General features: G+C 33.4%; 2 protein-coding genes across 4 annotated transcripts; both read left to right on the forward strand.

Moving 5' to 3' along the window:
• The first annotated feature begins 2,825 nt into the window (after positions 1 to 2,825).
• LOC110663033 (zinc finger protein ZAT9-like) lies at positions 2,826 to 4,264 on the forward strand. The gene has a single exon (XM_021822235.2). It carries the CDS (start codon positions 3,022 to 3,024, stop codon positions 4,075 to 4,077), a length of 1,056 nt encoding a protein of 351 aa, XP_021677927.2. The 5' UTR covers positions 2,826 to 3,021; the 3' UTR covers positions 4,078 to 4,264.
• A 7,095-nt stretch (positions 4,265 to 11,359) lies between these two features.
• Positions 11,360 to 20,935, forward strand: LOC131177864 (uncharacterized). Of its 3 annotated transcripts, none has more exons than XM_058143007.1 (17): positions 11,364 to 12,542; positions 12,896 to 13,438; positions 13,538 to 13,657; positions 13,733 to 15,730; positions 15,911 to 16,027; positions 16,164 to 16,346; positions 16,441 to 16,503; positions 17,033 to 17,104; positions 17,187 to 17,450; positions 18,101 to 18,220; positions 18,467 to 18,526; positions 18,711 to 18,751; positions 18,894 to 18,971; positions 19,054 to 19,138; positions 19,400 to 19,564; positions 19,722 to 19,814; positions 19,971 to 20,935. In XM_058143007.1, exons 1-15 carry the CDS (start codon positions 11,667 to 11,669, stop codon positions 19,523 to 19,525), a joined length of 4,746 nt encoding a protein of 1,581 aa, XP_057998990.1. In that variant the 5' UTR covers positions 11,364 to 11,666; the 3' UTR covers positions 19,526 to 19,564; positions 19,722 to 19,814; positions 19,971 to 20,935. The 3 variants fall into 3 exon arrangements, with proteins under 3 accessions (XP_057998992.1, XP_057998990.1, XP_057998991.1); XM_058143008.1 differs by having other exon boundaries at positions 12,405 to 12,542; positions 12,889 to 13,438; XM_058143009.1 differs by lacking the exons at positions 18,101 to 18,220; positions 18,467 to 18,526; positions 18,711 to 18,751; ... (3 more) ...; positions 19,722 to 19,814; positions 19,971 to 20,935 and having other exon boundaries at positions 11,360 to 12,542; positions 16,174 to 16,346; positions 17,187 to 17,218.
• The last annotated feature ends 4,071 nt before the right edge of the window (positions 20,936 to 25,006 follow it).

Genomic DNA, 25,006 nt, shown 5'->3' on the forward strand with positions numbered 1-25,006 from the left:
ATATCTAAAATTATAATATATCATAAATATGACATGTGGTATATGTGTGTGTGTGGGGAAGTTGTTAATTTTGAAATTTTTTAAATTCAAGTATTTTTGGCTTGGAATATTGAATTTTTAATTAAAACTGTACAAAACATGGAGATGAATCCTTAACTGGAGCGTGCAGATACATGTCATGTACTGGTTCTAGCATGATTTAACGACACGTTGAGGATCAATTGTTTAACTATATATTTGCTTCAAGCATGCATATATATATATATCATCAGCAAAATTGGCCTCTCTGTGGTACATGGGAGAAAAAAGCGTGGAGACGGCCACATATAATAAAGGGTGGTGCAGGGAACCCCATGATGAAATGCTTTATCCTTTCCAATAGGGAGAACTTAATTGGTCTTTGCATCGGCTGCTCTATGCACGCATTCACTTGAAGCCAATTCTCAAAGGAAGCTGAGTCACGTTCTTGGTGCATGCTTTGACATTTCGGATTATATATAGAAGAGCAGAAAAGTTTTAACGCAGCAAATCCTTACTTTCCTTTCATATATTTGCATTTTCCAACTAGCTAGAATTCACAGATCACAGAAGCAGAAGCAGAAGCAGCATGGGAAAATTTGCTCACCAGACTATATATGTTCTTGAGTTAATGGGGGGTGAAGGTTGATGATCATGACGGGATTATTATGTCACCAGTTTGTGGGTCCATCTCACTTATCCATATTTGTACTAAAATCACCATGATCATCATGTCATGTAATAATGGAGATACTTTGAAGGATTGCTCCAGTGGGTACATAATCCAATATGGTATCCCAGCAGATGTGCATTTTGGGAGCTTTGGTCACGCAACAATAGGCTAGGTGGATTTGATTGCTTCAAGCAACTTAATTAAAAGAGAGGCAAGAGCTACTTTTTGTCAAACCTGGAGCAAATTGTACCAATAAGGTGGCTGGACCATAACCCAAAAGTCATTACATGCCGACGAATAAAGTAATTAAAACCAAGTGATTGAACTGTGAGCGATGCCATCGGCTTTTTCTTTTTTACATGCTTTGACCAAAATGAAATGTAATGCCTTCATGAGAATATGAAGAATGCTAAAAGAAACGTGTTTTAGCAATTAAACACATATAATTATTATTATTGATACTATAGTTATATGTCTCAGTCTCTGAATTTATCAGTTTATTGCTATTATATATGGAATTAAGAAAACTTAGTAGGCTCAATTTGACATAGTTATCAGATTCAGTATGGAGCTTCATCTGGATGAGGTAAGCTTGGCCAACGGATTGATCAAATGTGTGGTTTTAGTTTAAAGTTTAGAAATTGTAATAGCAAGATCTTAAGGTTTCAATTTCAGTATCATCAAATCTAATTGTTGAAAATTTTTATATATATATTTTTACTCTTATTAAAAAAAAATAATCTGAAACTGAACTAACTTCTAACTTTGAGTTGAGGATTCAATCGATATGTTATTAACAAATTTATTAAATATTACATTAATTAATATAAATAAAATGATTTTAATGAACTAATTGTCATTTTGAAAATCAAAATTTCATTATTTATTTATTATGCAACATTTATATATATCTTAATAATATATTTAATTTTTACACAAAAATATTAAAAATAGAAAATATTCTCAGATTTTTTTTTCATTTTCAGCATTTATTAAAATAAAATAAAAATATTTATATAAATGAATATTTATTTTGGACGCAGGTATTATAAGTTTTATCTATATATAAGAATTAGTTTAATAATTATTTATCACATTAAGATTTATATATTTATTATTTTAATTATATGTACATATTAATTGATGATATACAAATTTAATTTAAAAATGATTATTTTTTTTATATAAAATTAAATATATATTAATTTCAGCCTTCTAATTTGAAGAATGAGGGTAATTGGGTAATAATATAATCAGATTGTTAGAAAGGGAAATCAGTGGATGGAAGTACCCAAGGACCTTGGACTGGGTCTACCAACCCCCAACAAAACGGCATTTACTGAGGCTTCATAGAAAACTCCTTTTTCTCAAAGCAAGGAAGGAAGAGGTTACTTTCCGACTCATTTCTCACCCTTCATTTCCCATCAGACATTTCAACAAAAAGATCCAATTTTAAAGGAGAGACTTACCCTAAAAATAAGTTAAAAGACCTCTTTTCATTATTATTATTTTTTTTTATTTAAAATTAAATCAATTCTTGGAAGAAATTTTTTAAAAAAGCTGTAGCCGGTCCAGCCGGCGTGCTAAAGTTGACAGAATCACAGAATCTCCCTCTTTTTTTTTATTTTTTATTATTGTTAGGGTGGATCAGAAAATCAATAGAAATACCGGAAAACTGGGATGTGTTGCATGACACGTGGACAACTTGGAGATGTGGATTGATTTGATTTGGCTGTCTATGGTTATATGTCACAGCCAGGGGATATTAAACCTGTGAGGTCATTTTCTGAATGGAGGACAGACACCCTTGGTGGTTTTATTTTTGTGCTTCGTCGTTACAACAAACACTGACAGTTTTCTTGACTTGTACAAGTAAGCCAGCGCCCAGCGGTTTGTTCTGGTAATCTCCAATTTATTTCCTAAAATATCCTTTATGGTTTTGCCAAATTAATAAAAGAAAACGGACAGGGAGTTAGGGGTAATATGGGAAAGAGGAGAGTGGTTAAAGATAAAAAAAAAGGATGGCTAGGAATAAATACAGAAACGGGCAAGCCTCGCATGTTACATGTCGTTCTTTCTCACTTCGTGCACACGCTTTTATTAAGTTTTTATTAATTGTATTTATTGCCGTTTTAAAGAAAATAAATTACTCTCCAACCAAAAAATTGCATTGTATATGTCTCTTGGTGGAGGAATGCTTGTCACCAACTCCTTTTTTTTCTACTCTCTCTCACAGCTTCTTTAAAACTCTTTATCAGAGTAAAAAGAGAAATCCAGAGCTTGTAACCTCAAGGAGTGAGAAAGAGATAGCTCTGTTTCTTTCTGGGTAAATGGACATGCACAGATGTAAGCTCTGCTTCAAGAGCTTCTCTAATGGAAGAGCTTTGGGTGGTCACATGAGGTCTCATATGTTGAATCTGCCATTTCCTCCAAAACCAGAAAAAGAAAAAGAACAACACCCACCCATTCAACCCAGTGAAGACACTAGGTCAGCTTCTTTTTCGGAGGAAGAAGCAGAAGAAGAGGAAGAAGATAAGAGTCTTTGTTATGGGTTGAGAGAGAATCCCAAGAGAAGTATTCGATTGGTAGATCCTGAGTTCTCTTTTGCTGCCGATGCTGCCTCTGTTCTTCAAGATAGAGAAAGCGAGACTGAGTCCTCCAAGAACCCAACTCGAAGACGATCTAAACGGACTCGAAAACTTTTAGAACACCCATATCAACAGCATAGACAAGAGCAAGAGAGCAATATAAAGAAGATTAATTTTAGCAAATTTAGTAAGACCGAATCATGGGCTGAGGCTGAACCAGTGAGTTCAATCTCTGATACAACAGCAGAGGAAGATGTAGCTTTCTGTCTTATGATGCTTTCAAGGGACAAATGGAAGAAAATGGAACAAAAAGAACAAGATGAGGAAGCAGAAGATGAGAAGTCCATTGAGGAAACAGATGAATCAGATGAGTTCAAATCTTGCAAGACAAGAACTCGCGGAAAGTACAGGTGTGACACATGCAAGAAAGTATTTAAATCTTATCAAGCTTTGGGTGGACACAGGGCAAGTCACAAGAAGCTCAAAGTTTATACACCATCTAAAGAATCAAACTTGGAGTCATCTAATGTAGGAACTTCAAGTTCTATGGCAGAGAAAAAAATTCATGAATGTCCATATTGTTTCAGAGTATTTTCATCTGGACAAGCTCTGGGCGGTCACAAGAGATCGCATTTAACTGGTGTAGCTGCAACTCCTGCTAGAAGTTCTTCAAAGATCGAAGACAACTTGAATTTAATAGATCTTAATCTCCCAGCTCCAATTGATGATGATGATCTTAGCCAAATCGAGCTATCTGCGGTATCCGATGCAGAATTTGTCAACCACATCAAGAGGTGAGTGTTTCCTTAATCTGCAAAGATATTCGAAAAAGAAGGTTGGATCCAAAAGTAAAAATCTTTTGGCTACTTTTGCGTTTTGGGATCTAAAATCATGCGAATTTGTTAGTTTTAATTGAGTTTTATGGTTCCTGTTAATTTATCTAGACTATTTATCGGTTCAAATTCTAACAGTAATTCATTTCTTAGTCCTGTCTCCTGTCGTGTTTCTGTAACAAGCCGAGTTAGAACATCCATGAATATATTTACTTAAAAGCATGCTTTTTTTTAAAACAGAATTAACAGTAAGAATTCTGGGTTTTTGTTTTCAAAAAGAACAAACAAATTATGAAGCTTGGATCGTTAATGAAGTGCTAAGAATTCTTGGTAATGGGTAAGCTGTTATAGCTTGTTGCTTCACCGATTGTTTTCTGCATTTAAAAAATAGTCATTCTCTTCGAAGGAAGGAATATCAAAACCTTGTATTTTTATTAATAAGAAAAATAAATTCCAACACCTGTCACTAGTGGCATTGTACAGAGTTGACGAAGAAGAAGCCAATTCCACCTTATCTGCAACTGCTTCGTTTCCAATCTCTTTTCCTACTTTCTCGCTCTCATCTCAGCATTTTCTTGCTTCTCTGAGTCTAAGCTTTACTTGAACAGTACAGATCTGCTACAAAAGCAGAGATCAGAGATAGAAATGGCATTTAATGACACCAACAGACTTGAGGCTGCATGATCTGTTGCACATTTAATATTTTTCAATATGTTGGAAATCTGAAAAGCTGAGCCTGAATGACAGAGAGAAAAAATGCAAAATCCTCTGTTTTCTTTACCTTTTTACTGAGACATACTATAGCATGTTTAGTTTGGCGTGATCAAAGCATTCTCTCCAAATCAGGCTCAGCCTCGGCATCAGTACAAATGTATGGAAACTTCGATCACATTCATTAAATTTCTAGTTATTAATCTTGATGGGTTATTAAATTAATAATACAAATTTGTCCATTTAAGTGACAGAAAAAGTGAATTCCAATCTCTCTTGAAAATAAGTGTTTTTAAAGTATTAATTATATGAGTATTTATTCGAAATTAATTTTTTTTAAAAGTTTAAATTTTTAAAATCTTTGAAACTCTGATTTCGCGATGTTTTGATATTATCTTTCGGATGTTTTTATTTTATCTTAATTTTTTTTAAAATTCATTTTATACTCTTTCAAACATAGTATTAATAATTTGGTTTATATTTTGACTTAATTTAATATCAATTATTCTAAAATATCCAATTGTGTAAAAAAAAAGGGGCAAATGAGCCTTAACTTCATGTGCTTATATATTTCTTGGAACTACATAATTATACTCATTGATAATTGTGAATATAAGAGACAAAATTAATAAAGTGTATATCTAGAGTTAAAAGCAAACTTTTTTTTTAATACATTTTCGATTTAATTTATTGGATAATCTGTGTTGTCTTTCACTGTACTTTTAAATAAGAATAATATTTAATTATTATATTGATGTAAAAATCGAATTGACATTAGATAAGGTCATCTTATCAAGTTAATCACTAAATTATCATGTTCAGTGACATTAAAAGTAAATTTATGTATTATGGAAAGGAGAGTTTATATATAATTGAAATTTACCATATTATAAAATTTAAAATTTTGAATAGGGAGATCTCATTTGTAAATTTTAGGTTCAGATGCCTTTAATTTCAATTGACGAAAAGGGAAAGTTCATTATTTTTATTTTCTGGAAAATAGTATTGATGATTTGGTCAGATTTAGTCATTTAACTATGAGCATATATATATATATATATATATATTTTGCTATATAACTATTTTCAAGTGATAACTAGATTTTATAATTTGATCACATGAGGAATCCGACCTTCCATGATGATAAACATTTTTATTTATTTATTTTTTAATTTCTTACTGGGAATCATAATGAATTTACTCTGATAGTTATATGTCAAAGTTATTTTGTACATAATTTTTTTACTTAACCGTCCAATTTTTCTTGAACTTTCTCATGAATACTTTGGTGAGATATGTGGCTGGAATGGATTTTTCGCTTCCAAAGAAGAAATATCCTTGATTCTTTGCCCATTTATAAAGGAATTTTCCTCTCAAAAGAAGGGAAAATTATAAAATATAATATAATATTTTTGTTTTAATACATTTATTAAATATATAATAATTATATCAAATAAATTATATGACAATAGATTAGGTTTTTATGGTATTTGATCCGATCAAATTCTAAAAAGATTAATTCGAGTAATGCATAATTAAATTTGGGATAATTTTATATTTAAATAATAATATCTGTTATGGGTTCGAATGAATTTAAATTTTATGTATTGAGTATATGTTATTTGAACGCTTTTATATAAATAATTAATTAAATATAAAATATATAATTTTTATAATAATATTTACAAAGTTTATATTTTTTATTTTAAATAAAATAAAATTTAAATATTTATGAAATTATTAAAATTTTAAAATATAAATTATGAATAATAATTGAGTTTATGAGGAGTTTGATTAATTGAAAATAAATTTTAATTAGATTTGGTATAAATTTAAGTTTTTGAGTTCGAATAAGATAATTTTTATTGGTATTTTATTTTTTTGTAATTGTAAATTTTATATTTTTTTAATTAAATTTATTGTATTTTAATTATACAAAATTTAAAACAACAAAATTAATTTTTTAATTTCTTAATCACAATTCTAAACAATCTTAATTTATCAACTCATAAGCTTCAAAAAACCTCAAAAACAAAGAGTCAACAAATGCGATCATTTCCATTTTTTTCCCCTTATAAGCCCTCACAAACACTGCACCATCATCATCATTAACATCATTCAAAACCACTTTCCCCCTTTTACTCACTCTCTGTGATTCCCGATATAAGTTTACTTCTATTATTATAAATATTTTAATATTATATAATTTAAGTATTTGAGGAAAAAGTAATATAACTTAACATTTATATAATTAATATTAAATTAAATTAATTGCGAGAAAGACATTATATATTTAAGGGCATAGACTTCACCATAACAACCGTCAACTTCTAAGTGGTTGAAGGCACTAGGAAAAGGACTTGTCTATTAGACTTGGGATGACTTTCTTCATGTGCATTTGTTGGCATTGCAACTAAATTCAAGGTCTACGCTTTTTTTTTTTTTCTTTAATTTTAAAAATCATCTAGGTGAAGTATATATATATATATATAATCTTAATTGAGAATTGGACTCAAAACTTTATAATAATAATAATAATAATAATAATAATAATAGATGCGAATCTAGTATGGTATAAATATTACTGAAAGGTTAATGTTGTTTCAATTTTGGCCACTAAGTGTGTGCGAGGGCGAGAAGAAAAAAAAAGTCAAACAGGATCACTTAATTATATTTGTGCAACTTTGGTGGTGTATGTTACCTCAGATCTTAATCATAATTAAATTTAAATGAAAGATGTTGATTTTCTATTGCAGGAAGGAAGATTTGCATTACCTAGCATGTGAGCTAGTCCCCAATAGCCAAAACCACAGGAAAAATCTGATCCATACCCTTTTAATTTCATCCTGAGCTTGGAATTGGATGACACAACAAGACAATTTGCATAATTGATAAATTGAATGATTTTCTCTGCAAACAAACAAAAATTAGAACTCTTAAGACTTTTTGGGATATATATGGAAGACAGCTTATCCTAAACAAAAGCATTTTCTTTTTGGGTTGCATTGCAGCACACATGTTTTGTTTCCTTTCCTATGGTTCACGCTATACAAGCCATGATTCCATGCCCCTACTTGTAAGCATAATCACTCAATAAAAAAGCCACTGCCAAGTTAAGTAGTGTTCGTGTCTCGCATAAGAACTTCTCCAAACCAATCCAAGCAACTACCCATTTCCGATGCTCTTTTTTCTTTTGTCCTTCTTCTCCTTCACAGTTACTTACATTACATGTATATATAAATCAATGGTCCCGTCCCATAATAAAATGTTTTCAATCCTAGCTTGATAATGGCAGAAGATCACGTGTAGGGCGTGTGACACGAGAAGAGGAAAATTTGTGACGATGGTAGCTTTTGTACTGCTGAATTGCATTGGGATCTGCTTCTTCATCAGCTCCTCAACTTTCATTATTGCACATGCATCTTACCTTTAAAGTTAGCCCTCACCAAAAATGAACTTAATTGACGGGCCACTCTCATTGCAATTTGCTACTTTCTTTTTTTTTTTTTTTTTTTCAAGTCCCTTCAGAAAAATGAAAAAAAAGAAAATTATCTAGGCTTTATTCACACTCAAAACACAAACACGTAGATGTCGAGATTATATTTTGAATTAATGATAAGTCAGATTTGACAAAAATTTCCTTAGAAAAACATATTTCCAAGATTGAAACTTAATTTCAGTCTAACAAAGGTTTCCTGCCTGCCATAATATTTCAAACTTCAACGGTTTCGAATGGAAAATTTATAATATGGTTAAGTGTGACGGAAGACTACTGGTCTAATAATATACTAATCAATGCACGCATGGTTTGAATTAGATATTTAGACTGGTCAATTTGGTGGGCGTCCATTCATGTGTATTGAAGATTAAGGAGCACTGCCCTTTTTCAGTCTTTCACATGAGTTGAGCATGGCGTGAAGGCAGGAGTAAGAATGTTTCTTGATGGGAAAAACAAAACATATGCTATATGAAAATGGGTCATTAAGTTAGGCCAACTCGCACTCTTCTCTAAAGTTCTCATCACCTAAGTTAGTGCCACCAATTTGCCTCTTTTATGCCCTTGTATATATATTGAATTCTGCCATTAATTACTTTAAAATAATAAAAATATTTTTTTTATAATATTCTCCCTCTCTCTCTCTCTATATATATATATATTAAAATTGAGCCTTCAAAATAATATTTTTATCTCATGTTAATATAAATTAATAAGGTTAAAGTATTTGACCTGCAACAAAATTCATAATACTAAAATGTAAAATTACGTAATACATTTTATACTTTCTCGAAATAATTATTCACAAAACATCCACTGTGAATGAGCTAGGTAATCGATCTTCCTTTCACATCTTATAAGCTCTCTTAAGCTGGGCAGTCTTTTCATATGAGCCTTAAGAAATTTGGACTCGGACCAAACTTGGGCGCACCATGATTTCAAACCCTTGTGTTCCTAAATTGTAATTAATATTATTATTATTATTATTTAATCATTAAGCATTTAATTTAATTATAATATATATATATTTTATTTATAATATATATGATTATATATTAATATTAAAATATATTAAAATTTAAGAAGAATAATTAAATATTTTGCGTAAAAAATAAAATTAGATTCAATATATTCGTTTTTAATGTTAAAAAGTGAAGTGTTCAACTATTGATATATCTGTATATTTTTTTTTCATTTATAATTCTATTTGGAATTTAATAGTAGCAATTTTTTTAAGTAATTTATATATGTAATTGATTAACACATAAAAATTGAAATAAATTTTAATTTTAAATTAATAATTTCACATGTAAGACAACATAATTTATCTCCCATTCAATAATGACAATTAATTTTATCTAAGTTAAATTCAATTCTTAAATATTCTAAATTATATATATTGATTATTTAATTTGAAGTTTAACTTATTAAAATTTGTAAACTAACAATTATTAAAGCCAAGGCCAGTCTTAGAACTGACCGTAGCTGCAGCCCATAGTAAAATTCTCAGTTCTGTATTGTTGCATGTAGTAGATACAAGCAGTTCTCGTATTTGGCGTCTGTTTCAGTCGTGGTTATAATCGAAATTACAATCACCTTCAAACAATTTTCCTTCCCATAGTGAAACACGTTTCTGTGGAACGCTTAACAAGTTTATTGCTTGCTATGTTAATTAGATTTAACGCTTATATTTAAAGAATGTCTTTATATATCTCTCTTTTCTATCATCATTACGTGCATGGAGACGCAGCAAGGCTTCTTGGAATTTAAGGTTTTTTTAATCTTGGAATTTATTAATTATTTTATTATTATTATTATTATTATTGTAGAAATTTAACTTCATATGGATCATTTGGAAAAATATAAAAAATAAAGGAATATGAAGAAATAAATTGAATGAGGATTTTTATAGGTAAGACATTTTCTAAAAACTATTTTTAGGATTAAGAATTTCCTCTCTAGGTACAATGGTTAACTAGAAATTCTACCACAGGATAATAATTTCCCCTCTTTGTGTAAAATGTTGAATAAAAATTCTATCACTCACTAGGATATAATGTCTAATAAGAAATAAAGTTTACATTATTTGATTTATTCTACCACGAAAACTTAATTCAGAAAAAAATAATAATATAGAAAATTAAGAAATAATATAAAAAAAGAATGAAGATAGTGTTTTAAAGGATTCTACATATTTATATATACCAACAAATATCACCAAAATATGTATTGTTTTAATCTAAAAGATGTGTCTTTTAAATATTGTAACTGTTTTAAATGATGTGTCTTTAAGTAAAAATGTGTTGGTTCTTTATGAAAAAAACGTGTCATTTACAGTCAAAAAATATATTTGATTTCGTATTTTTTAAAATCAAAAGACGAATTTCTCACTTTATATAAAAATTATTATTAATAATTTTTTAATAATTTTTTAGATTTAAAATAAAAGAAAAAAAAAAACTCTATGAGTATGCTAAAACCCGAATAATTAAAGTGCAAAGCAGTAGAATTAGAGAAAGAATCAAATCTAATTTAGTGTTGATTTGATTTTGGCAAATTCTCCACTAGCAAATTAATCCAAGCTAGCTTTCCCTCTAATGATGTTGCTCAACAAATATCACGTCAAGTTCATTAAAGGCCTGCTTTAGCATCAGCAAACCACGTGAACCTCTCATCTTAAATATTTCATAAACCAACTCCTTGTCCTCATCGTCAATTAATCTTGTCTTTACACTCTATTTGAGATGATTTTAAAGTAATTTATTTTTATAATTTTTAATCTTTATATTTTTTTAAAAAATTTTAAAAGTATTTAGAAATTTTTGATTTGATAGATTGAAAAATTAAATTTTTTAAAAATTCACAGGTTTTTCAAACATAATTTTATAATTTTTAAATCTTCAAAAAATTTTATTCTCACATAAAACCTCATTCTAAACGAGATGTTTAAATTGGTAAATAAGCAAAATAAAAATAAATTGGTTTGGCTGAACACCTAAAAGGGGAAGAGGCCCGACGCTTTAATTGTCTGATCCTTTCGAAGTGTTCACTGACGGCGCCGATTGGAGATTTGGGCCTTTTGCTTGCTCCAACGGCCCAACCATGCATCTTACCGTTAATGCTCAGTGCTTATTTACGAGTCAGAGGCGGCTATTACTGCTCGACTACAAGGATTCATTAATCATTGAACATCTGCTGCAAATTCCCACCAGCCGCATTTTCCTGAGAAACAAACACATTTCCTGCGTTTTTTATTCTCTCCTTTGCCTGCCTCCTTTACTGTCATCTCATCCCGCGGTCTCTTTGGCCCGCTTCTGTCTCTCTCTGTGCAAAGGAAGAGGGGAAAAATGTCCAAACTCAACCCCGATACTTCATCTCACAAGCCACCCCCTTTGAGCGGTCTCAACAACTCATTCATGACTCAGAACCAACTCATCGACTCGCTCACTGCTCACATCTCTCTCTACCATTCTCACTCTCTTCCTCCCAATCCTAATCACAATCCCAATCCCAGGTCCTCTATCCTCAAATGGTTTTCGTCTCTCTCCATTTATCAACGCCAGGCTTATCTCACCACCGTCGATTATAAATTCACCCAGCTCCTTATTCAAATGCTTGGCAAAGTCCGCACGCACGGCTACGGCCGTTTCATCATCCTTCCTGACCTTCCCTCAACGGACCTCCCCAGCCTATGCTACAAGAAGTCACATGGCCTCTTGTCCCGAACCGCCCAGTCAAACGAGTCCGAACGCTTGATTTTCGACTCCGCCCGGCTTTTTGGCTCCAGAGAAGGCGAGAAGATCGAGGAATGTTCTTGTTCGATTAAGTGTTTAGATTCGGTGACTGTGAGCGAATCCTTGGTTGAAAATGTGGACGAGTTTGTTGAGGCAATGGATAAGGTGTCTAGTGGAGGATTTTTAAGGGGAGAAGAGAGCGAATTGGGATCGGATTGGGTAGAATTGGAGTGGCTAAAAGCTAAAGGTTATTATAGCATTGAGGCTTTTCTGGCAAATAGGTTAGAGGTTGCTTTGAGGCTGGCGTGGCTGAACTGTAGTAATAGTAAGAAAAAAGGGGTTAAATTGAAGGACAAAGTGACTGCTGCGGGTGTGGCCGCCAATGTATTTTGGAGGAAGAAGGGATGTGTCGATTGGTGGCTGAATTTGGATCCTGAAACGAGGAAGAAATTCTTCACTGTGACGCTGGGTAAAGCTGCAAAATCATTGGTATATTCTGTAAAGATTTTGTTATTTCAATGCGAATTTGATTTTCTATTCAATATCTTTTAATATATGAAGTATTAAACAAAGTGGTTAGCGTTTTAATTGATCTCTTTGAGGATAGAACGGTGATATTATCTTCTTAGCTAATTAATTTTAACTCATTTCTGGAATAATTTGCATGAACCATTTAAGCCCTTGTGTGTGTCCCATGTACCAAATAGAAAGTATATGATTAGTTATTTAATTGTGGAGATGTCAAATAATAATGGTGCAATGAGTTTCTTTTTAAGATATTTTCATTAAAAAAAAAAAAAACTGAATTGTTGCCTAAACTTTTGATCATTACAAGTTCTCAGACACATGAGATTGTGAAGGGAGCGAGTTCTGCGCTGGAGGATGAGATGTGGCTGTTTAAAGCAGGAGCAGAACAGCCATTGAAGTACATTTATGCCAAGTCAATGCCACAAACTATCCAAAAACTCTCAGTTGATGCAGAGTTTGGTTCACCAATTACGTGTACTTCGCCCTCTGGGAAAGATACTTCTTTCGTCAATCTATTTAATAGTTTATTCGTTCTTCAGGATGTTATTACTTTGATATTACCAGGTCAGCATAGTGAGTCTGATATGTCAAAGGTATTTTTTAGCACTTTGGGCTCTGTCAGTAGCATTGCTGATTACGTATTGAGAAAACTACGGGGACTTGTTATGCTTATTTCACTTGATTGCACAAAGCTTGAACTTCTTGGGGAGGGAAATTTCAAGTGTTTAACCAATAAACCAAAGGAAAGGCTTAATTCAGGTAGCCGTAAGAAAAAAGGGAAGACTCAGAACGTGAAAAAGCTAAATCCTGCCCCTGGGACAGGTGCAAAAGAATCCTCTTCCAACAAATCTCTCAAGGTATCTTTTCCCTTGATAAGTTTGTATTTGAACTTGTGTGACTTCTGCAAGTGAACATTTCTGATTATTTGGCTATGATCCCTTCAAATGATGTCTTAGGATCCCGAATGTGCACCGGCTTATTCTGAGAAGTTGGATTCAGTGGAGTTCAATGAGACATCCAATATAACTCATGGGAAGGAAATACAAGGAGACATATTGTCATCAGCAGTTGAAATGGTTATATGGTTTTTCATTTGGATAATCTTTCTTATTGATGATTTAAATGGTTTATAACTGGTAGTCTGTCATCAGGAACACTCCCAAGGATTGGTTCTTGGAAAAGGGCGAACTGCTACGAGGAAGAACAAGAAAGGAAAAAATAAAAATAAAAATTCTAGCCTAAACAATCTGGTTGAAGTGAGAAATTCTGAAAGATCAGTGGCAAAAGCTCCCTGCTTGGCTTTTATCTCATCGGATGAGGCAGCAAAGCATGGCAGAATATCTGATAGGTCATCCATCCAGAATGCATCAAATGATAATTTAGTCGGTGATGTAACCGTTGGATTAAATATGAGGCTCAGTAGTTCTGCTAATGTGTCCACTAAGGAGGGTGTTGTTGCCCAAAGCATTCAAGAAGATTGTGTTGCTGGGTGCAAAGGAGGAATCTGCAGTATAGGTTCAGAGCATCAGCAGTCCTCAAACAGTCTGATTGAGGATGAAACTATACCTTCCAGAGTAGAAATGGTAAACTTTAACATGGACAATAATCTAACATCTAATTTAGTGCCTGTGCTGGAGCATGACACTTTTTCTAGCAATGAAGACATCAATTTTCAGAATGAAAAAACCAAGGCAAAATCAAATCTTGCTGACAAGTCAGTTGGAACTCTTAGTGTAAAAGAAGAATTTACCCTAATACAGGGACATAATAAAAATTTTAGTGATGCCAGGCTCACAGATCCTTCAGAATGCATTTCATATGAGTGGCCTAGTTTAACTCCTGTCTATTTTCCATCTATTAATTCACATCTTCCTCCTGCCACTGATAGATTGCATCTGGATGTTGGTCGCAATTGGCATAATCACATTCGCCAACCTTTTGTTCCCACAGTGCATCAGGCAAGAAATTCTCCCATTGATAGTGGGCACAACCGAACTTTGTCTCGACCATTGCCAATGAGTTTAGACTGGCCCCCAGTGGTTAGGAGCACTTGCGGATTAGCACCATCCATGACATGTAATTATGATTCTGGATTTATATCAAGAGGCCAGCCTGTGTTTCAGCACCAGAGTTTCACTCATAATATGCCGATTAATGCAGAGACTGCTGATGATGAGAGAAAGAATTCAGGGGATTTTATAGACATGCCTGAATTAGCTAATGCACAGGAAGTGATGGATGAATATGAAAGCCACTGGATATCAGAGGAAGAAATGGAAGTGCATGCGGTTTCTGGTATAGATTATAATCAGTACTTTGGTGGTGGTGTGATGTATTGGAATCCTTCTGATCATCCAGGGACAGGTTTCTCTCGACCTCTTTCCCTTAGTTCTGATGATAGCACATGGGCTTGGCATGAAGCTGACATTAATAGGGCAGTTGATGACATGGTTGCCTTCTCTTCTTCTTATAGTACTAATGGTTTGACTTCACCAACTGCTGCTTCCTTTTGTTCTCCTTTTGATCCTTTGGGCCCTGGACACCAGGCACTTGGTTATGTTGTATCAGGAAATGAAGTACCTGGCAAGGTCCTTAATTCTTCATCAACAGTGACGGACACAGCTACAGAGGAGGTTGCAGGATCTTTGGCCAATTTGTCAGGTGATGTTGAAGGGAAGGCAGGAGATTCACTTCCTTACCCCATATTGCCTCCTATCATCATTCCAACTATGTCAAGGGAAAGATCGAGATCTGATTTTAAGCGTAGTCATGATCATAAAAGTCCATGTGTTCCTCCTTCTAGGAGGGAACAACCTCGGATAAAGAGACCACCATCACCTGTAGTGCTTTGTGTTCCACGGGCTCCGCGTCCACCACCTCCCTCGCCTGTGAGTGACTCTAGAAAACACCGGGGTTTCCCTACTGTTAGATCTGGTAGCTCCAGCCCAAGACATTGGGGTATGAGAGGTTGGTACCATGAAGGAAGTAACTTGGAGGAAGCTTGTGTACGTATGGATGGTGCTGAAGTTGTTTGGCCTTCTTGGAGGAATAAAAATCTTTCTACTCGCCCAATGATTCAGCCTCTCCCTGGAGGTTTGCTGCAAGATCGTCTGATTGCTATGTCCCAACTAGGACGTGACCAGGAACATGTGAGTTTGCTTCTGTGTTTATATTTGTACTTTTTTTCATGGGTTCAGGGAGAGGGAATGGAAAGAGGGATTGGGGTGCGACTATATGAACACTGTGCTACTCGTTCAGTGGCTATATTATACCATTGTAAGTCTATTATGCAGTGTGTTATGGTTTAATTGGTTCAAATTGTTACACAGCCAGATGTATCATTTCCACTTCAACCACCTGAGTTGCAGAACTGTCCAGCACGAAAGGCATCTCTTTCTTTGATGCACAGCCTCCTCCATGATGAAATTGACTTTTTCTGCAAGCAGGTACAATGCTTAGATGGTATTCTTTTAATTTTCCTCACAATCTTGAAATAAAGTTTCGTTAGAAATTCGTCACTTAGAGATCTCTTTCATGGAAAGCGGCTATTATTGATTATTGTCTGGCATGGTTGCATTTAAGGTTGCTGCAGAAAATATGGAGAAGAAGCCTTTTATTAATTGGGCTGTCAAGCGGGTTACCAGGTCTCTCCAAGTCCTATGGCCCAGGTCTAGAACAAACATCTTTGGATCAAATGCAACTGGTTTGTCCCTTCCAACAAGTGATGTTGACCTTGTGGTTTGTCTTCCTCCAGTGAGGAACTTGGTAAGAATATTCTCTTGATGTGTTTCTTTTATTGTTTTTCCCTGTTGCGAGCACTATAAAGCCTGGAAGTGTTAACAGCAGATACTTTTTGTAGGAGCCTATCAAGGAGGCTGGGATTTTAGAGGGCCGTAACGGTATTAAAGAAACATGCCTTCAGGTATGTTGGCGTCATAAATTTTGCTGCGTTACCTGAGGCCATTGATGCCGTGACTGTTGGTGACATTTGTTTCTTTGATTCCAAATAAATCAACACTTCCATATTTATTCCATTTTTTACTTCCAAGTGTGCTACTAGTTGTCCTTGTTGACTAGGTATTTGGTTAGCTATTATACTTTCATAGTACTGTTGATGGTATATAACCATGGTTTCCTTGGTATATAAGAGGAATGTTGATTCTTGTCATAGAAGAAGAATGTTGATGCTTATTGTCGTAGGATACTGCTATTGCTGCATAGTTCATAGCCTGTTCATTTGGTTCAAAATACAAGGAAAATTTTCTCCTTTTCCCCTGGATGCCTCACTTGAAGGTCATTTAGATTAATTTCATTTCCTAAATGAACTCTCTTCTCCCTAGTTGAGCTCTTATACTGGAAATCTCTTTTATACTTTCACTTTAACTAATCAATAGAAAACACTAAGCTGTTATTATTTTTTGCGTTTTGAAACTACTACCTTTATCTTCCAGCATGCTGCAAGGTATCTTGCAAACCAAGAGTGGGTGAAAAATGATTCATTGAAGACTGTGGAAAATACAGCTGTAATGCCTCATTTTCCTGAACTCTGTTAGTTTCATTTGCTCTTGTTGCTGTCTTCTCATGCTGGTACCTCTTTTCTTTCAGATACCTATTATTATGCTTGTCGTGGAGGTTCCTAATGATCTGATTAACTCTGCCACTTCTAATGTACAATCACCGAAGGAGGTGTCATCTCGTATGACTGATGAACATGAAAACCATGTTCACTGCGATAAAGTTGGTTCAGAAGACTCGATTTCACCAAAGTGCTCACAAATTAATGATGATAGTACGAAGGATGTGAAATCAGTTCGTCTGGACATCAGCTTTAAGTCTCCATCACATACTGGGCTCCGAACTACAGAACTGGTACTTTTGTTGTCAATAATGTATTACTTAACAACTTCAATCTTTGTAATGGTGATAAATTATGTATACTTTTCTACCTCACATTTCAGTCAATTTCCCACAAAACACTTAAGAATTATAGGATCATATCATATGAGTTGATATGTTGAAGATTTAATGGACTGCATCCTGTACTCTGATGTTAAACTTTAGCCTCTTTCCTGACAAGGTGAATCACTAATTATGAAATTTTCATCTAAGAAAGATTATACAAACAAAGAATACTATTTTTTTTCCTTTCTTTATTATGTACCATTTGCAAATTTTGATATTCAACTCAAATCTATAGGTGTACATAGATTTCATGTGCCAGGTATAGGATTTGCATGACAAAACATTGGTGAATGTTAATGGCTTTTCCACTTCCACAGAAATTTACCCATAACACTAGGCAACATTTAATTTCTTTTTCTGATTTCATGTTGTTCCCTATGCTTGACTAATTTTTAAACTTTGAGTTTTAAGTATGAGCATATGTTTGTGGGTAATGTCATTTTATATCAGATGAAATTTCACGATATTTGCAAGTAAACTCTTTCTTTCTTTCTCTCTTTCTTTTTCTTCTTCTTCTTTTTTTTTATTTATTTTTTTAATCACTCTTGTTTTACCAGGTAAAAGAGCTTACTGAGCAATTTCCAGCCGCAACACCTCTAGCTTTGGTACTAAAACAGTTCTTGGCAGATCGTAGCCTTGATCAATCCTACTCTGGTGGCTTAAGTTCCTATTGCTTGGTAATTCTCTTGCCTTCTTTGATGGCATAAGGTTTCCCAAATAGACTGGGACTGTTCTTGTCCTGGAAATTTCAACTTTACATAAAATTGGGCATGCATGATGATTAAAGCTATGCCAAATTTCTTTCCAGTAGCATGTTTTGTGATCCAAGCACTTGCAAGCACATTTTGTGATCGCATGAACTAGATGCTCTTTCTCTTTTGAGTTCTGCATTTTTTATCCTCACTGTCAAATTCTTGTTGCAGGTGCTACTAATTACACGTTTTCTGCAGCATGAGCATCATCTTGGGCGTCCTATTAATCAAGTGAGTGTTGTATTGTGAACTCTACTTATTCTTGAGGATGATTCTTTGAAGCAATATTTCCATAAGAAATACATTATTTCATAGATGTACGCTATGCAAGTGTTCTTATGTTCTGTTTACTTTCTCTTCTGGAGTTCAATGAATAATTGTTTTTACCTTGATGCTTTTCCACATGCTCTTGCAGAATTGGGGAAGCCTTCTGATGGATTTTCTTTACTTCTTTGGGTGAGTGAAAAACACTAAGTTTTTTTTTCTTACAATGCATAGTTGGAAGTATCTGTCCTGCCTGATTTTAACATAGCAATTTTGAATTATTTGTTCTTAATTTAATTTGTTTTTGGCACTAATTTATTATCTCTTTGTACAGAAATGTGTTTGATCCTCGCCAAATGCGTATCTCAGTTCAGGGAAGTGGAATATATGTAAACAGGGAAAGAGGTTATAGGTAATAATAGCATGGACTCTTTTGTTAGAATCTACAAATGATCCTGTTAATTTTTTCGATGTTTTAACACTTTGTGTTGTAGTATTGATCCAATACACATCGATGATCCTCTTTTTCCAACGAATAATGTGGGGAGAAACTGCTTTAGGATACATCAATGTATCAAGGTAAGCCTGCATGCAGTCCTTGCTGCATTTACCATCGTCTATAAAAATTATGATTGGCATGACCATTGAAGTCAAGAATTTCTTAGTTGAGCTCTGGTAATGCAACACTTACTTACTAGTATGACTGATACAAATGACATATGTTAAATTTCTTGAAGTTCTTGTGCAAGTTTGTTTGTTTGTGTTTTTTTTTTTTTTTTTTTTGGTGGCACAATTCCTGAAATAAAGATGTTTACGAATAATAAAAATTGTGTGATGCAGGCATTTTCAGAGGCCTATTCTATATTGGAGAATGAGCTGACATCCCTTCCTGATGATGTTGATTCGTGTTCAAGGCCAGCATACAGACTGCTTCCTAAAATCATCCCAAGTGTTAATTCATTATAGGGAATTTAATTGTTGGCAGATTTTATATCTGTTTGGAAGGTATTAAACTGCCTGTGACATTCATCAAATGATTTGCTATTATTTCTGTTTAGCCTGAAAAATTTAGCCTTTCAACTGGCTTTTTGGTTTTTTTCGTTTAAGGAACCAACTTTACATGATGATGTGTGACTTTATTTTATTTCTGTTTTGATGGAAGGCTTTTTAGGATTTGGCCCGACAAAAACAGAGCTGTCTATGTCTTTTGGAAAGCAGTTCATGTCTGCTTGAGTTGATATGTGGAGTCCTTGTGGTAATTTCAATATATGAAATGCAATATCATGTCTTCAATTCTTATAAAAGATGTGTTTATTGGGAAGGATAGATTTGATGCCAATTACATGCAATTTCCTTTTCCATGAAGATACGAATGCACCAACCAATTTCCTGTGCTTTTTTTTTTATTCAGGACAACTGCATCATATTGCAGCTGTTGTTTTCATCGGGAAAATATCTCCCAGTTTCACTGTGCTACTGTGGATGGAGTTCGTTATAACACTGCTGCCATGTTCGTGCTTGGGTGAACATTGTGGACCTCTTAGATTTTGAGGCTGGTAGGATTGTGATGAAGGTATTGTATACTATATAGTGATTACGACTTTTTAGCTTTCAATTCTTCATATACTTGTTTTGCTTTTTCAGTTGACTCTTCCGTTGAAGGTTAGGATCTGTCATCAAAGATGGACAGCTTGAACATGTAAGAAGCCAGAGGGAGTGGGTTCTGTTATTGTGGATGCAAATTGTATTTGTAGAAGAAAGTTAGATTGACATCATACCCATCAGATTTCTCGCTTCCAAGAGTCCTCCAATTGATATTGCTTCTCATATAGCGCAAATTACTTGTGCAAATAGTATTAGGACATATCGGCTTGAATTTTATACAGCAGCAGGTGGCCCATTTTGCTTCTCTGTGGAGCCGCGATCTATTAGCGTACTGAGCAGTTCAAATAGATGGAGAGCCGCATCGAGCAGCAACTTGTACCATTCCTGGTAGGAGCTATATGCTTGCTCTTGCAAAGCAGCAGAACCATATGGCTAAAATGCTCCTCCCAAAACACAGGGCGAGAATCAATAGAAGCAATGGTTGCAAGAATTCAAAATAAGATGCATGAGTCGCCAATAATTACATTTGCTGATTGGTATTTGATTTGTATGATGCAATGCAAGGTAGAGATGTAGAGAGGAAAGGAAGTTAACTGTGATTATTTTCTGATCAGCATATGTATAGTGAGGGAGAGTAGGTGTTCACTTTTTCCTCCCTCCCCACACTTCCCTTCCTAACCCTGCCCCACGCTACAGTATTTACCTTCAAGTGTATATATTCAATTATTTTATAAATATTATACAATATAAACTCTGATTTTAAAATTATAATTTATTTATTTTTTATTAATTAAATGTATACATACCTATGTATACATACCTACATTTATAGAAGAATTTATTTATACTAAGGAGTATAAACTATATATTTTTTAATTTTATCTTTTATTTTTATAAATATTTATATAAATAGTAATTATGTGAGATAAATGTTATATTTTTTATAAAAATGAGATTATTCAATTATTTCTTTTATTATCATATAAAACTTAAATGTGATCGATAAAAATAATAAAAGTAATAATATTTTATTTTTTCTTTGTATTTTTTCTGTTAAAAAATATAATAAATTATTTTTAATTTTTTTTATCGTTTTTCTCTAATCATATAAATATAAATATGATGTACTATATTTTGTAAAAAATATTATTACTATTTATAAAAGTTGTTTTTCATATGTGTTATTACAAACAATTTTTCACAAAAATAATTAAACTATTTAAAGGGATGTTTGGTTTTGGTATATTTAATAGTTGATAGGCATTCAAGTGCTTGGTAAACTTAAAAAATATAAAGTTGACAGCTGATAGGTAATTGATATGGTATTTATCAGTTACGGTTTATATTAGCTCTATTTTTAAAATTATTTTTTATCATTTGTTTTTATTTTTTTAATCATATTATCTTTTTTTATGTAACTCAAAAATTAATATTATTAATATTATTTTCTTCTATCTTTTTTCATTTATAATCTTAACACCTTAATTAGCGCATTGTTAAAATATTTTTTATTAATAATATAAAATATTTATTTATTATAAAAAAATATATGCTTTTTTTTTTTACATTTAAAAACTTAAAATTATAGAATTTTTATCCTTATCAATTTAAGTCAGATAAGTCAAATAAACTCTAAATCAACACAATAGAATACACATAGCAATACTAAAACAATAGTAATTCTTACTGTAATTCTTACTACAGAATTAGACATTCTACCGCACCGGGGCAACAATTTTTCTGGATAGATCGAACTATTGGAAGATACTATCTTAATGTCAAAATTGGATTAAAAATAGTAAGAACTTAATTATAGTGGGGAACAAAAGATTACATGCAATTTGTCACATCCAATGAAGCAGCAATATTGAATATGAAAATTTTCACTTCATTTTTAATTACAACTTTAGAAATTCTCAGCAGCTTTTTATAAAATCCTTAAATAATAATAATAATAATAATAATAATAATAATAATAATAATAATAATAATAAATTACACTGTTGCATGGGCTCTGTTGCTGGGCTCCTTGTGTCGGGGCCTTGGAGGATGCTGTTCATGGCTTGCCTTTTGATTGAAAGGGCATTGACTATAAATTTTTATTTACCATGAATTTTAAGATAAAAATTATATAATAAAATTTTTATACACTGATTTAAGCAAGAAAAATCTTGCATTTACATAGTTAACAACAGACAAACTGAAAGTAAAACTTGTTCCGATACAACCATAGCCAATAAGATAGAACAAATAGAAGTATTCCCTAAAATATTTGAGAACATAAATAATCAACTTCCTACACAGGCAATCGATTCTGTTCCTGCATGAAGCCGCGTCCCAGTTGCACATTCAATAATACTTGACGAATTGATTGATATAGCAATCTGCATAATTCTCGATACAAATCGCAAGCTGCTTTTATAGAATAAGCAAGCCAAATGGCAAAAATTGTCCATCCAACAAATGGGACGAGAATCAGCAACAGCAAAACTGCTGCAAGAGCTCCAGCAAGTATATTAAGGTTGCCAAGGATTGCACAATAAGTTGAGTTCTGAGCTCGGAGGATAAGTTCCAGCAGCAGGGCCATGGCATATACGAGTGTAACAACGATGAATGTCAACATAAAGCCGTTGTGCGTATCAAATGGGGATTCTTTGGCTAACTGGTACTTGACTTGAAGCAGGCTAGCTAATGTCATAATCAGCGAAAACAAAACTCCGTGTAATCCAATGTAGAGAGTTAGGCCTAGCTCGCCACTTTCTCTGTAATCACCACAAACAATTTGGTCAAAACTAATATCCTTGATAACAGAGCCCTCAACCTCAATCCCCAAAAACAGAGGACTTTGCAGGGTACAGATTAAGTACACCCCAATGGAGTACAAGGTTTGAGGCATCCAAGCACTGTCAAAATCGGATTTTTCAGTAAAATTCAGAAAGAAAGATAGAGAGAGAGAGAGAGAGAGAGAGAGAGTATCATCTTGAGACCTGAAGACGAATAAAGATTGCTGGTAAAAGCGTACCAAGAAATGGAACAACTGAGACTTAAAAAAGATGATCAAAGCGAAGGAACAACAGCAATGGTCAATCGATAGCTGTGGATAAGGGGTTTTTCAAATTGAAACTTGAAATATAGAAACAGGGTATTCATCCTGAAAGAGGAAAACAGAAGCCTGAATTTGTGAAATCTAAAAGATGAAGAGATTTGTACTAACCTTTCAGAGCTACGGTTTGCTTGTTGTCGGAGAGGCATTCTCTTCTGAACTTGTTTTTCCCTTCGTCCCAAGCATAATATTAGACCCTCTGTTTAGATTTATAAAGGGAGGGAAAGTCTTTTTCCAACTGTGTGAGATGGACTGCCAGTATTTTTCTCGGAAAATGACAACAAATAAAAGACGGGTATAAAACGTCCTCGTATTTTATATGGTCAAGAAAGGAATTGGGAAGTCATGAGCTTCTACTTTTTCTTTTTCCTTCATAAGTTGCCTTGAGGAGATGAATGTGCTGAGGATAGTTAGGACTGAGTTTTAATTTAATGATGTTTGGAGTTTTTTTACGATTGTGAAATTTTGAGAGGAAAATTATTATTTAAATTTAATTTATTATGAATTTAAAATATAAATATATAAAATTTATGTATTTAATAATTAAATTTTATTATGAATATTGTGTTTTGAATTAAATTTTATTATGCATATTGTGTTTTGAATTTATGATTGATCAAGTTTAAGTAAAAAAAATTTATTTCATAATAATTAAATTTTATTATGCATATTGTGTTTTTATTTCCTAATCGCATTTGTCACGACCCAACCTATGGGTCGGACCGGCACTAGGACCTGGGCCAGCCTAAAGCCCCCGAGGCCCGTAGTAAGCCTAACTATTCACTAATCCAACTCTAAGACCCATTTGGGCCCAATTTCAAGAAATCAACCGGATAGAATTCGGTCATAAAATGGACCTTCCAACGGGGAGTTTTTGACTCACCCGACTTGTATACACAATAAATAATCAATTGGGGAGCTCAGCTCACCCTCCACATACTCATATCAACATAAAAATAAATTGGAGCTCAGCTCCCTCATCCAGTCCATCAAACATGCATGTGATAAAAAATTTTACAGATCCAAAATAATAATTTATATTACAGACGCAAATCAATTAAATATTTCTAAAACATGGGAAAATTCTAGAAGTTTATAGAATCACACAAACATGAAAAGACGACCTGCGAGGGAGAAAAGCAGGTTAACCTCAAAAATATCCTCCTGTAGCCTGGAAAAATATTGAACCGGAGTGAGCGTTTGACTCAGAGAGTAAAATATCAAATTTAACCATAATCTCTATAACTATCTAAAACTAATGCACCCTGTAGAGTGAAATACAACATCAGCAATATTTTCACATCATAACAGCAAAAAGGTAATTTGGAGCACTCACACACCCAGTAATATCAATCATAATATATGGGAGCTGATCCTCTATACAGCTCTCTTAAATCCAACATGTGCCAGCGAAGAACTCAAGCCGGACTTTCGCTTAATAAACCAAATCAGGGTCCCAGCGAAGAACTCAAGCCGTGTCTACCCCGAAGGACCGGGTCCCAGCGAAGATCTCAAGCCGTGTCTACCCGTCCTATCTATAGTCAACACCACATCACACGCACGTCAACGCACGCACACTGCTCCAAATTACCACAACAACATCCATGGGACTTTAACAGTTATGAATGCAACATAAAACGTGCCTAGAGTTTAACTACATAGATACATACATATAAGTGATGCATGGGCATGCTTGAACATATAATAATAGTGAAATTACAATTAAAATTAATATTTTA

Source organism: Hevea brasiliensis, chromosome 2, assembly GCF_030052815.1.
Source record: "Hevea brasiliensis isolate MT/VB/25A 57/8 chromosome 2, ASM3005281v1, whole genome shotgun sequence".
NCBI lineage: Eukaryota > Viridiplantae > Streptophyta > Magnoliopsida > Malpighiales > Euphorbiaceae > Hevea > Hevea brasiliensis.